Source organism: Cotesia typhae, unplaced genomic scaffold (assembly GCF_013202065.1).
Source record: "Cotesia typhae breed Kobodo isofemale line unplaced genomic scaffold, CoteBio_Ctyphae contig_123, whole genome shotgun sequence".
Taxonomy (NCBI): Eukaryota; Metazoa; Arthropoda; class Insecta; order Hymenoptera; family Braconidae; genus Cotesia; species Cotesia typhae.
In genome coordinates, this window is record NW_027423715.1 from 911123 (window position 1) to 926897 (window position 15775).

The 15775-nt window shown below is 26.9% G+C and overlaps 1 protein-coding gene across 3 annotated transcripts in view; it reads left to right on the forward strand.

The window, feature by feature from the left end:
- The window catches only part of Sona (sol narae metalloprotease), a 53700-nt gene that overhangs the window by 24947 nt on the left and 12978 nt on the right, over positions 1-15775 (forward strand). For all 3 annotated transcript variants that reach the window (XM_074253735.1, XM_074253720.1, XM_074253729.1), the window contains exons 3-5: positions 10071-10171; positions 14478-14541; positions 15408-15622. In XM_074253735.1, the coding sequence (XP_074109836.1) occupies positions 10073-10171; positions 14478-14541; positions 15408-15622 (378 nt within the window). In that variant the 5' untranslated portion in view covers positions 10071-10072. The remainder of the gene's footprint in view (positions 1-10070; positions 10172-14477; positions 14542-15407; positions 15623-15775) is intronic.

Below are 15775 nucleotides of genomic sequence, written 5' to 3' on the forward strand. Positions count from 1 at the left end.
CTTATTAGATATGGACAAAATGAGATCTAGGAAGTTGGAAGCGCACTTGTTATTCACGCCAGTCAACTCAACTAAAGATAAATTGAGATTGAGATCAGACTTTAGTTTCGCTCGATATTTTATTTCGTACAATAAATTCAGCAAAGCCTAAGACCTACCTACCTACCTATTTTATATACATATCTATAGATATACTGTCGGTATATTTAATACAAGTCATGTTATGTATATCGCCGGTAATTACGTAATGGGTTGTTATCTTTTTTTTTTTTTTTTATTTTATTTTCTACTCTACACCCGCATTCACTAACGCGAGATGCTAGCAATAAAAAATACTTTCGCAACGGCAACACGCTCCCTAGCCGTTGGTTAGACGAGGATGAAGAAAGTGTAGCTCAAAGCCGCACCGGGTTTGCTGAAATCATTTATACTAACCTACCACAATAGAGGTCACGGTATTCATCCCATCCTTTTTATGATTGAAAGTGAATCTTTCCTATTGAGATGAAGATGAATAAAAATATAATTTATAAAAATGAGAATCTAAAGGCCAATACTGTGATCAATACGTCCAATAAAATTGATTGTTTATATAATAAAAAAGATTTAAAGGTTATTTGATTCATTTTTTTTAATTGAATCATTTTTTATTATAATTAATAATTAAAAAAAAAAAAAAATATATAATTATTAATTCGACAAATTTAGTAATTGATTAAGAAAAAAAAAAAAAAGAGAAATTTATCGGCAATAATAAATAAAAATAATAATAAATCATGGATATTAAATGTCAGAAATTACTTTCATATAAATGATATATTTAGTACAATGTATCATTGAAGAAATAATAATTATTATTATGATTATGTGTAAGAAAATAAAAGTTGAAAGAAAGAATTTAAATTAGCTGTAATAGTTGATTTAAATACAAATTAATTTAAACAACTATAATGAATACTATTTTATTGTCAATAAAAGTATGTATAATTTGACTTAAATTATACTGTAAGTCATTAAAAAAAGGTTGTCTGTATCGTTTGAGTGTTTACTTAAAAAATAATCAAAACTATACTACTTTATTATACTATACAGATAAATGTGTACACAATTAACGTTTAAGACAGCTGAAATTTAATGATGCGGCGGGTACTTAAATTAAAGTTACGCAATACCACGGCCGTAATATTTTATTACAGTACGTGAACATAATAGTAAAGGTTACGTTCATCATCATCAAAAATTTCTTTAGATCAAGGTAACTATTATTTTCTGAAATAAAAAACAGATTGTATTGATTGTCAGAAATTTTGTTATTTTTTAGAATTTCGAAGACAAAAATCTGAGTGAGTAATGATGAGAAAGCGAGAGTTTTATTATTCCATTGAGTAGAGAATTTTTTAGTGAATCATTTAGTAATAATAAAACATATCTCACTCGGGATTTATGAGCTAGTTCTCATGATTATTATTGTCCGGATTTTAAAAATGTAACCGCGATTATGTTACTTTAATTTGGCCGGGAAGATTTGAATTACTCTTTCCGGCGATTGCACAACAGTTGAGTGTTTTTTAACTTTTGTTTTGATCAAATTTTTTTTTTTTTTTTTTTTTTGATAGTAGATTTGAGAATGGTCTTTCTTCTATCTAGATTACGAGAGATTAAATGTAATTACTATTATAGAACGTAATTGAGTGTATAAATCACTAGTGATTTTATTAATTTAATTTAGATTGTAATAAATCAAATTTTATTAATTGTTTGAATGTTAGTGAAAATTATTATTTTAATGTGAGTTACAATTTAACTTAATTTATGATTTGTGATTTATCGTCAATAATTATTGCCCCTGAATTTTTATTTTATTTATTTAACAGAAAATATATAAGCAGCTTACAGAAGCGATTAAATCACCCGTGCAATTTATTTTAGTAAATAAAAATACAAATGATCAATTTAAAATTAATTATTGTATACTTTTAAGTAAATTTTATTTAATTCAATAATTTTTCTTCTTGATTGACAATGATTGAATCATTAAAAATAATTTTCTTGATTTAAATTGTTTGTCAAGAAAATTTATAAGCTTAAAGAAATTTATAATCTAGATTTGAGTTTCTCAATAATTAAATTTGATAATAATTTTTATGGATAATAAAATTTTCTGGGCCGTAAATAATCGAGGTGTTGAAAAGACAATACCTGAAAGCTTTTAAATTTGACATAAGAAAACAAAAAAACCCAGAGTTATTATAAAAAAATTTCAACCAATTTGTATCGTAAAATTTCTTTGTCATAAATTAACAACTCGAAAATTTCTTGGTCATCTTTTTTACTGTGTGAAAATTGAACGCGACTCAAATATTTACATAAAACATAATAAAGTTTAGAGTGGGCCAAAAAATATCGTAAAAATAATTTACGCATCGCGGTACGATCAAAAGTATCATCCTTTTTAATAACTACTATACACTCGAGACCTTTTTTTGTCACAAATTTTTATATCAGCAAACGTTCAAACAATGAATTATTTATCCTAGGATATACATATAACGTGTCTATATGAATGATGTGTATAATGAATTAATTTAATTGTCTCTAATGGTGTCTGAATGAATAAAATTAAAGTTCCTTAAGTTTTTAGCGTTTAATGATGGACATAAAACGACAGTATTTTAGTGGTTTATGGGAAAAGATTTGAGATGTGATGTGAGAAATTTTTCATACACGTCTGTGGGATTGTTGTACCCAGGTGGACAGAATACGCGTTAATGAAGACTGAGAATAAGAATAAGAAAAAGAAAAATAATAAGAAGAAGAATAACCTGTTTTTTCTATCTCCTTATCTTTTCTCTATTCACAATAATGATCCCGCCGCAAAACGATACAAAAGTAGAGTATAGGAACATGTTTCATTTTATTTTATATATTTTTTATTATAAAAATATATACATATTTTTATACGCATTCGTATATACTTATCATTTTTTAGCTTATCGATTGCGGGAAGACACTAAAGTTAAATCACGAATCAAGTTATTATTTGAACCCAGTGAATATTTAATTTTTTTCTCAGAAATTAAACACACTAAAATATAAAATTTTTAAGTATAAAATACTAAAACATTTCGATAAAAAATTAAAAAATGTTCCGAGCATTTCATCGTCTCAAATTGAGACTAAAAATTTAATAAATAAATTTAAAAGAGCAACGATAATGATAATGGTAGCGGCAATAAGAGTAATAATAATTATAATGAATTTAATACAGATTCGTTAGAATTAAATTTAATATTACACAGCTTTCGTTTTAGTCTCGAGGTCTCCTATCCGTTCACTTTTTAGCGATAATAATAAACGACTGTGAGAACAATTCGCATGCTCTCACTTGTGGTCTAAGTCGCTGAACACTGTGTAGTACCAGTCATTGGACCCTGACGATCATACGTAAGGATTATTGGTATGGAAATAAAAATAAAAATCACTTGACACCGACCATTGTATTGCATTACTTTCATTCACCGTATCTGTTGATTTTTATAAAACTAAGCGCTTACACGACTACAAAATTTACAGATTAAATAATACGGCTTTAATTCACTCGGAAGACGAGACTTCCGACCGTTTTTTAGTTTTAATGGATTATTATAAAAAGGATTGACAATTGCGTTCTTTCCTGAACATTGTATTCTTTCGATTCTTTGTTCGGGCTAACAATAACGAGCATTTCTTTTTCTCGGTCGCCAAAAACTTACTTTTGTTTCTGTGAAAATGGAAAGTTTGTCGTAATCGTTTTGACGTGTGATTAAAAAATTTTTGCTAAAAAGGCCAATCCTTGAAACGCGAATTGTTTCGTCAAAAGTCGCGATTAACAAGACATTAGTAATATTTAATTTAATTTTAGTTTATTTTAAATTAAAATGTATATCAATGCTGTCTCGTATTTTTCTAATTTTTAATACTAAATATTAATTTATAGATCTAAAAAAAAAAATTATTGCTAATAAGTAGCTAATAATTAATTCATGATATTTATGATTCAATTACTAAAATCTATAAAAGTATGAACCGCATATTAGTCATTTGAAGAGAATTTTAAATAAAACGAAATGGAGAGACCTTCTCAGTGGGAGTTGACAGGTAATCGAAAAAATAGTTTCGATAGCCCAGACTGGGAGTCGAACCCGGGTCCTTTGGCGACATGCCGACTCATTCACTTAGGCCACTATAAAGAAGGAAATATGTTAATAATTATAAAAAACCAAGAAATGACTCAATAATTTTTAAAAATCTTGATTTAAAATTAAAACCATATTTTTTCTGAAAAATTGCAAAGATCCTTTTTTACAAGGTAAAGTTGTACCGAAAATGTGAACCTAAGGAGAGTATAAACATTAAAAATAATCAATATGATGGTATAAAAAGTAAAAAAAAAAATTCAGAGACTTTTCGAGGCATCAAGTTTATGTTTAAAATTCAAGTTTTTCCATTTTATATATTATATTTATTCGTAAAACCCGCTTGAGTGAAATATTTGTATATTTATCTCATATATTTCTTCTCTTGATCATCATAATAATGATAAATATTATTATTCTATCGTACGATTGATATTATCCACATTAGGTTGACTGGGTCGTAGGTAGAAATGACGAAGCCCAGCAGAGATAGGATACCAGGAAAGTTAAGAGGTCAACGATCGAATGACCGCACCTCGTGTGTGTCGGACTCTTGGACCGTCCCCAAATCTATTATTTAAAAATGTTTCTTTTTTTTTTTTATTTTCAGAACACACATATTATTATTATTTCAATTTTATTATTTTTAAAAAATACAATCCTCTCACTGTTCTCCCTGTCCAATATTTTTCTCATCCAGCATCCAACGCAGGTGTCTTTTTACCTGATTATATATTATCAATCGTTCATGAGAAAGGCTCTTGTATCATGCCTTGATACTTGGATTGAATTATAAAAGGAAACGACGCTAAAAAAAATTATTTGAATGATCTATGGATCCCCCAGGATGTCTTCTAATGTTTATTTCAATCAATTGATTAATAGTTATCCTTTTTCTTTTAGGATTATAATAACAATCAAGACGTTTATTATTAATTATTGCTAGTGTAAGATCCAATGCCACCATTCTTATTTTATTATTAATGAGTTTTTGATTTCTCTTGGTAAATATTTAGATTCATAATTAATATAAATTAATTTATATTTCAGAATTAGAGATCTATAAAAAATCTTTAAATATTTTTATCGTTAACTAGTTTAAAATTTTTTAATTAAATAAAAAAAAAATAGAGTTAAATAATTTTATTCCAACAAGTTCCGGCACGTGTGTGTCCAATAGTCAACTTGTTTTTACGAATTAAATGACATACTGAGAGTTACAATATAAATAATAATAATAACGATGATATTTCTGGCTACTTAATAGTCAGCAACTGAAAAATCAGGTTTTTTTATTAAACATTTAAAAAAATCAGAGGAAAGAGACTTAAAAAAACAGTAAATATATGTTTAAATTTACAAGAATCAGGTGGTCAAAAAACAAGCTTGTCTACAATTATATTAATACAAGTGTCGTGATATTGACTCTCGTACAAAATACAGTCACTTCTTTTCCATACGTCGTGATGATAAAATAGCGGACAATAAATCATTGTTTCTTTTTTATTTTTTTTTTTTCATTTATTTTTAATATTTCTGTAAGAAACTAAACTTTGTCTTCATCTTCAGCTAATTTTTCAATTATTTTTATTGTTACAATTTATTAATACGCGGATCAATATTCATAAGGATCAATTTTATTTTGATGGAGTGAATCGAAGTCTTGGGATTAAGATAAAATACTAAAAATTATGACGGACAGAATGAAAATTATTGTTGTGATGTCTTTGGCGAAGGTTAAGCTTTTAAGTTTTACAAATAAATATCGTAATTGATAAAGTAATTTTTATTTTTATTTTTTATAAAATTCTTCCTAATTTAATAATCATGATAATATTTAATTATAAAATTTTTTTTAATCATGATTTTTTTTCATTATAACTTTAATTGTTAATTTAACAAAATTATTAAAATTGCAAAAATGTTTTTATTAAAATTTTTAATAAAAAATAACGTCAAATTAAAAAATTTACAAGACTTGAATATTAAAAAAATTAATATTACAAATTATTAATTATTATCATTAATAATAAATTCTGTAGTATAGATATGCAAAAAAATGAAAAGCCAATAAATTTAAATTTCTATCTCAATAAACCTTAATATAACTTAGCAATAAAGCAGATACCATTATCATGATTGATTAAATAAATGAAACTTTTCTACAATTACTTAAAATGTCATAACAATTATAAGTAAATTACATCAAGTCGTCAAGTTTGGTGTGATAATATAAGTGTCGTAAAAGTTAGAATGTAAACTCGTTCACCTTGCAATTAAATCACACTTGATAGTATCAAGATGCTTGAAGCTGCAATTTGTAATAATAATAAGAAAGATCTCGGATTCTCAGTACAGTATAGCACTTGACTATTGATTTTTATTTTATCATCTCACTAGTATAAACAAAACCTATGCCTCTGTCAATAATAATTAATAAACATCTCTGTTTTCCCGATGCGGAAGTATCTGTTTTAAAAATCACACTTGAAATATGCATTTATTGTTAATTGAAAAAATAAATGCCAAAGATGGAATAAACATATATATATTAATAATACATAATAGAATTATTGACTCGACTCGCATTGTAGTCTATTGTGTTGCGATAATTTTATGCGCACGAGACAATCGTTAATCGTTAATCTACACCCGGGACTTTTAATAATAATATTGTTTGTTATTCTAATTATAATAATTATTGTTATAATAATTATTATTATAATAATAATGTTATTCGAATCAACATAATATTTATTATGATTGACTTAATAAATTACATTGTTCATTTTTTATGTAATTGTTATTATGCGTTATCAAGTATGCAATAAATGTACGCAACCTGTTGAATAATTAAATAGATTACGCTAATAAATTATTTTTTAATTAATAGGCAAGTAATTTTTTTTTTTTTTTTTAATTAAAACTTTTAAAGTTTCAAAAAGCATAAAAGCTTCTTCCGGAATTGACTCCTTGAACCGTGATGATGACTACTTTTATTTACTCGTTTGACAAGAAAAATATATCAAGGTGGTTATGGTGCTGGTAATTTTTTTTAATCGGTACGTACATTTATGGTGGCATGTACACTAAAAAACGAGAAAGTATTGTCAGCCTTGGCGGCGAATTGTAAGCAAGTGAATTTAATTTTTAATAATATTAATTCAACACAAGTGATAAATATGAACAAAATTATCCTTGGGTGGTCAAATGTATAAAATATGAAAGATATTAATGCATAAAATGTGAAGATGAAGAAAAATAAGAAAATATTTATTGAAATTGTTTTTAAATTTGAATTATCGTAGATCTTAATGTACTGTCTTCAATTATCGTAACTTGTCGGCAAAATATTACCATCGTGTGTGTAATTAAATATATTATGGTCAAATATTATTTCTGGTGAAGTTAATACGTGAGTTATGCATTAAAAATTAAGATTCCAAGATCAGGGCGTTGATATATTTATACGGGTGTATAATTAACTCAGGTGTACAAGATAATTATCGTATACGCTGGACGGTGACCATTGTAATATATTTATGGATATTTTAATTCGTCCACTTACGTCAGCAGAATTAACTGACGACACATGTCGGCTTTTTATTTTTTATTCGAGAAATTTTTTATAGACGTATAAATTTGATTTCGTTTTTTTTTTTTTTTTTTTTTTTTGCTTTTTATGGTGTGGTCAGAGGATAAATTTAAAGCCTTAATAAATCAGGGGCAAAATGGGCTTCCTAAGAAAAAAACTACTTGTTTTTAGTCGATAAATTTGACATCAATAAGATCTAGTCGTAAAATAAAATTTAAATGCTGCAAAATAAGCCGCCTTAAAAAAAAAAAAACAGGAAACTTTTAAAATTATTCATTCATGACAAATTGGGATTTTTATGAAATTATTTTATAACTTGCACTTGTCTAATAAATACCTACTTAAAATTAAACGTATTTATTTATTATAATTTATTCATTGCAATAAAAAATTTTGGACTCAGAAATCAACAAAAAAATATAAAAAGTATTTCTTAGCCAGGGTTGTGAATTTTTAATTGAATATATATTAACTTATGAAATTTAATTTTCTAATAAAAAAAATTATTAATTGAAAAAATTTAATTTAATGATTCAATTTATTATTTTTCTACCGAAAAATAAAATTTAACTACTTTAAAAATTTAATACTTTATGTAAAATTCTGTTCATAGCCTAAAAATTATTCAACCATCTATAAAATCAATATGACTCAATGATAAATTTTGACCAATGGTTAAAAAAGTGCTCCAAGTATAAAAAAAGTCATTTAACAAAAAATAAAGATTATTCAAATAAATAAACGTAAACACAAATAATTAGCATAAAATTTAGGTCATGGGAATGTTTTTGTCTCTAATTCACAGGATCAGCTGAGCTAAAAGTTGTCGTGAACATAGCACGAGGCTTAACACACAGTACGGTACTTATAAACACAAGATATAAATTTCCTCAAGGTTTCCCTAGAACAATACGATATAATATAAAACATATAATGGTAACTACTGCTTACTGGCTACTGCCCGTAACGTCAGTCAACCGTGTATTAAATGTGTATATGTGTAACATATTGTCACACTGACAGCAAAACGTATAGTTGAACGTAAACAAACTGACGGCAGAAAACAACAATACATTGAATACATGAATTAAATAAATAGGAAAATGAATAAATATAAAATAAATAAATAAATGACAGTAATAACACGGATTACATAACGTTGACAGATAATCAAACGGATGAATATTTAATATTTTTATTTATTTATCCAATGCAAATAATAAAGTCATTAAATATTGACAGAATACGGGATGTAAACTAGTGATATCGCAAGTAATGTTGTTAGTTATTTTTCATTTCTTACAAGTTAATAGTAAGAATGAAGGATAACCTTCAATTGTGCATTAATATGTTTCCGATATAACATAATATGTCTGATGGTTAATAATCGCGCTCTTACTCGACTAATTTTTCCCTGTACAATGTACAATGCCGCGTTATATGTTTATTATTTCGCGACGTGATCCTCGGCCCACAATATAATGAACAACACGCCAGATCTAGTAATAGCTATGTATATCTATATAATACAACAAGTAAAGCTGCACCGATCCCGGAAGGAAAGTACCGACTTTGCTCGTTACGTCGAATCATAATGGTCAACTCTACTCCGTAGGTTTTAACTCAGTACTGCCGCGTGCAAATCATTTCTTTCCGCTATTGTCAAGTACATATATACAAAGTATCCATACATGTATATATTTATATAAAAAAAGCTTTTGCTCTTAATATGTACTGAGATTAAATGTCTATCGGATTTATTTAGCGATCAGGTCAATAAATCATGAAAGAAATTCTTGGCAAATTAATTATCCTTCTCCACACTTTGATCTTCGAAAAAAAAAATTAAAAAAGCTATTTATTAGATAACATTTATTTATTATAATGTAAGATAGCATTATTAGAATATTATTAATGGAGTGAGATTTATTAATGGGTTATTTCGTACTATTGCGATATTAGGTGTCTGGCTGCTGATAATTGATGAGCCATTAATATCAAAGGGCAAAGAGTTTATTTCTAATTTATTAGCTTTTTTAGTTTTATTCATTAATCATCGATTTATCATTAAGACGTACTAGTTTATTCATGGAGTTAAATATTGCGTGTAATTAAAGCTGAGCTGTAAAATAAATGTTCAAATTTTTAATTTTTAAATTTGGAAAAAATTTATTTTAAAAAATTATTTAAAAAAATTTTTTAATTTTGATAAAATTTATGGAGAAAAATAAAAATTAATTTATTTTTCAACTTTAAAATTAATAAAAAAATTAATGAAATATATATCATTTTTTTTCCAGAGATGCGGCGTCGCCAATCATCAGGAATATTTAAATGCAAAATGATTCACATTCGCGTCCTGCTGTGTATGGCCGTTTTATCAGTCGCACAATGTCACCAGGTGAGGAAAGAATCACTCTTCCATTTTATTACCAACTTTATTCCCCATTTAAAAGTTAATTACCGAACCAAAACCTCCATACAAATTTTTATATTCTTGTAAACATTTTATTGGCAGTTATACTTGCAGCCCTTTGTTCACTGACGAATAGAATGCGTTTACCACTGCGGTCAGAGTTTACTGCCGTTAATATAATATAAATAATCTTTACAATGTACCAAAGTGCAGACAGTGTTAATTATAGTATAAATAATATTTATATTGAGGAAAAGGACTTATAAGTTAAAAGTTAACACATACGACTAGTTTTACGGCTTTTCGTTTTAATTTAATACGTTTTAGTGTTCTGTACTGACGGGTTTGGCTATCGAAAATCTACAACCGCAATTTAAATAAATAAAAAATTAAAATGTCTTTTAAGTGTTGATAGAAAGAAAACCAATATTGTCACTTACTCAATGAGCTGTCAACTTTAATTTACTTTCTTACTTATGTTCGTAAAAATAATATTGTATTATATTATATTATTTGTTTTATTATTCAGAATATCTTTTTATTTATATTTCTAATTTTTTATTACATTCAAAGGAAATGAAATCACCGAACTGTAATAAAATTAAATAAATAAAAAATTCTTCATTAAAAAAAAAAAAAAAAAAAAAAAATTAAATTTAGACAATTAAATAAAAAAATTCCAACTTGTAAAAATCGATTTCTAAATTTTTTGCACGTGTCTTTTATCTGTAACTACTCATCTAAACTTTTAACTCTTACGCAATATTTACATTAAAAAAACGAATAGGTAATTAATTTAAAAAATGAGCAATAATAATTATTAAAAAATAAATCAAGTTGTGAAATGAAGACAATAAATATAATAAACTGGGACATGAATATTTAATTGAAAAATAAATAATTATCTAATAATTAAAAATTTATTGCTTATTAGTTATTACTTATTACTGATAAATAAATATTTAACGATCAACGAATCGATTCATTAGCAGAACTTTTATGCAATTGGTACCTTCACGCTGTAACGCAAACGCATATATTTGCGCAATTTAAAAGCATTGCTAATTCTAATCAGCTTGGGAAAATAAAAATATGATTAAACGAAAAAAAGGTAAATATAGTAAAAAAATAAAATACTTGGGAGTTGGGAGCTACCGATTGTGAAAATAAAAAAAATAAAAAGGTAATCTTTTACGCACTTAGTTTGAATCGCGTTTCGCAAATTCCCGGGAGTTATTTATATGTCTCATTAGGGCTCTAACGTGTGTTTATGTTGGCATACAAATACACTGTATAGAGAGTACTCTCAGATACAGAAGTAAGAAGTAAGAATCAAATAAGCCGAGAAAATAACCAAGGACGCTCCGATTCTGGCTGTTTCTAGCACCGATTGCCTAACATTTTATTCACCACTTCGCGCCGTAAAACTACTGATTAACCAAAAACCGGGTGAATTATTTAAATAACACCATTTAAATCACCCCAACACATTAAGATGTTTATCTAAATTGTTCTCAGTAAATTCTCGCTTTCGATTCTGTTACCGATATCGAAATCACCTCCAAGAAATAAAATGCCATTTAGTCCAATAAATTTATGCCTATTTCATTAGTTGCTTTTAGTACCGATACAAAAAATTAGGGACAAAAACTATTTTATCTGACTATTGATATTTCTCAATATCATTTTATTATATTTATTTATTTATTATTAAGAAATAAAATTCTATTGAATAAAATAGATTCCTATCCAAGATTCTAAGATCCCCGGGGATTTATACATTTTTATTTTTTCTCAGTACACGCCGATCTTGTCTCAACTCGCGATATTCAACCAAAGCAGAGCAGCAAATTGTGAAAGTACTGAATATAATGCAAAACGATTGCATTAACACAAAACAACGATTTATGCTCCATCAACCCGATCTCAATAAATAAATTAATATTTTAATTTTTTTTTATTTTTTGCTTCAACGATACGACTATTTTCTGGGCAGCTAAAAGTCGCAAAAAAATTATGATTAAAATTAGCAACCTGACAATTTTTTTTTATTTTTCTTTACAAATTTTTATAAAACTATAAATGCAAAATTTTTTAATAAGTTATTTGTTCAGAAAATTAAAAAATTTGTAAATGTCTGATGAATTAAATTCCATAAAAATTTCGCGTTTCTTTGAATTTGATTTTTATAAATTTATAAATACAATATTGAAATCTTTTGTTGACTTTTGTATTTATTATTTATTATTAATTGCAAAATACACGCTTGTTTAACAATAGATTATCGCAATTGGGCTAACGATCGATCCGTCAATTCTTTGTATAATAATAAAAATAGTAACAATAATAAATATGTAATAAGAAAGGAAATAAGTAATACACTTCTCACAAAAATTAAGGGAGCAGAAAAAAAATCCAAATTTTTGGGGGATTTTCAACAGGCTGTAACTTATACAAAAATGGTTGTACAGCAAAAAAAAAAAGCAAATTGTAGCTCTAAGTGTTTTGTTTTTGGATCTGAGTTTGAAAATTTTTTTTTGAAAATATTTTTCGAGTAATCATAAGAAAACCACCGAAAAAAAAATTTTCGAAATTTTTTTGGTTTTTTTTTTTAATCTACGGACGTGGAAAAAATTTTTTCGACTCAACCTCCATATGGACCGGATAGCTTGTTTATTCAGATTTAATTTCGTTTTTTTAAAATCTCGATACGAGCATTTCTCGCTGAGATATCGATGTTTGAATGGAAAAAGATCATTTTGTCTTTGATTACCAATATCTCAGCAACCAATGATTGCACAGAAATTTTGAGGTTGGTTTTAAAAACTTGAATAAATTCTCTACAAGGATTGGCAATTGAATTTTGAAAAAAATTTTTTTCAATCATTACATGAATTTGAAAAAGCATCCAAAAAGGGCTTTTGTCGTTTTTTGGAAAATCAAGCGCCCAATCAAAAATATTGCGGAAACCACTGACGTTAAGTGTGCCTCTTACTGTTCAATATACCCACAAAAACCCTACAAAGTTTCAATTCAATCCAGCCAACCGTTTTTTTTTCCCACTTGATCGAATTTTTGAAAAAATTAAAGGAGCAAGAATTTCGCTCTGAAAATGTCATAATTTTTATCAAAAATGAAAAAAATTTTCGTTACGAGCTAACATAATATTTAAAAACGAGGCAACTAAGAGTGAATTTAACACGAAGTGATGCCTCGGGGATGTATTCACTCAGGTCCTTTCACTCTCGATTCAAATGGAGGTCGGCTCATCCTTTAGCAAATTCATTTCCAAATGCAATAAAAATTACACAATGACTCGAAGTATTTCCTTATTTATTTAATTAAGCGTTAGATGTATTTTAACATTATTATAAATAATGAATAAAAGAATTAAAATATAATTGATTGAAGTTGAGTTGACATTTAAAATTTTTCCAAGTTTTTTTTTTTTTTTTATTGTACGTGCTGCGTGAGGAAGAAAAAGCCGGGATAGTTGGTATAGGGCACGCACCAATCTCTGATGCAATTAAACCCTCGATAAAATCAAAGCCCGAGCGATTATATCAGATCATTGTGTATCCGGAGTAATCGATTGGAATAATATAAGAAGAAACATCTTCACTTATCGTGATATCGATGGTATCGACGGATAGTTTGAGCGCATCCTTTCACTCTCGACTTATACTTGTTCTTTCCATCACATCTACATCGACTGCCAGCATACTTAACATTTTTATTTGTTTAACATTGTGTGTGTAAAATGTAAAACCAACTACACGCCTCTATGCACGACCTTTTACTGCTCTTATTGCTTGTATTACCGATCTTTCTACTGATTGTAAAAAGCTTTTCCTCGTGGACATTTTATTTCAAAAGTAAAGGTAAACGTTAAAGATCAATCTATCATCCCAGTAATTAATGTTTTTTTTTATTTATTTATACATCTAACATTTTTATTTTTAACATTGACAACGTGATAATCGATTATTTTATCTATTAATGCATAGAAATTATCTTTAATTTCAATATTTATAATAATAATAAAAATTTAATACAAGATTAAGTCATTATTATTAGTATCGCAAATAATTTAAAATTAAAAAAAAATTAGTGTAATAATAATAACTAGCAATTTGTAAAGATGAACTTTCGGGTATGTTATTTGAAAAATTAAAATTTTTTATAGTAAAAAATAAAATAATAGTTAGCATCCACGAATCAAAAAGGGTGAAAAATTTAACCAAAAAAAAAAAAAAAAAATTTCTCATAATTTCGAAAATATTTTTTTCAGATTCACGAACACATGACGGCAGAAGAAAGGCTGTCGGTATTTCACCAAACAACTGATGAGATCAGTAAGTCTGATAAATTTAAATAAATATTTTTTATTACAACTAAAAACAAATTTAATACGTCTAAAAATTAAAAAAAAAATATGTATATATTTTCATTCATACATCACTTTTCTATATATTTATATATATATTACTAATATAATGTAAAATGTAAAATCAACATTCAAGTTAAGACGATCATTTTTTATCCAGGGATATATATTTATATTTTTTTTATATCCTCGACGTAGTGTCTACGTGGGTCGATTGGCTCAGGTGTATATATTTATGCAAATTACTCCATGAGTCATAAAAAATTTTTTTTCGATGATTCTTTTTTTTCTATAGGCTTTTTAGCTTCGATTGGGTTATCCCGTTATTAATTAGAAAGGAAGTAGAAGCAAATATCCATAGGAAACACTCAATAAACTGAACTCAATAAATAAATTAATTAATTCATTATTGCGAGAATAAATTAATATTGAATTATAAATTGATGATAATTAAATTTATGTAATCTGACAATAGTTATTTATTGTTGTTATTAATTTTTGGATGAATATGTGGGAAACGACCACGAATCACGTGTTAAACTAGTGGTATTGTGAATTAATGCCGGTGAATCATTTGTGGTATGAATTATTTATCAGAAGGAATCGGCTGAGGCATTTTTTATCCAGATGTTTATTGGTAAAATAATAATATAATATAATATAATCGATTCATGGGTCATTCACATCTGGAAGATTCTGTCCCCACGTAAAATAATTCAATTAACTTAAATGTTGATAAGGATGTATTAGTAATGGCAATCAAATAAAATTTTTACAAATATATATATTTTTTTTTAACTCCCCTACGACTAATGGTGGTCTTTATGTCTTCAGTGCCGACGTACCAAGTGGTCCCCATTTTGCACTCGGTATTCAAGAGAAACCCGGAAGTGGAGCCTGAGGTCCACTTTAAGGTGTTCGGTCAGGACTATTACTTGTCTCTGAAGCCAACACAAGGACTCTTTTCTCCTGACAAACACATCGCCATGTGGACAGTCATTAAGAATAACTCCAGTCCTAATGGACTCGACTACGAACAAGTTCCTGAGGTTCCTTCATATTTTTTTTTTTTTTTTATTTATTTATCAACTAATTGTGACCATAAAGTTCATAATAAAAAATTCCTATTTGCGTCAGATCAATTTAATTTTGAATGAAAAATATAAAATTCTTGGAAAGATTTAAATAATTTTTTTTATACT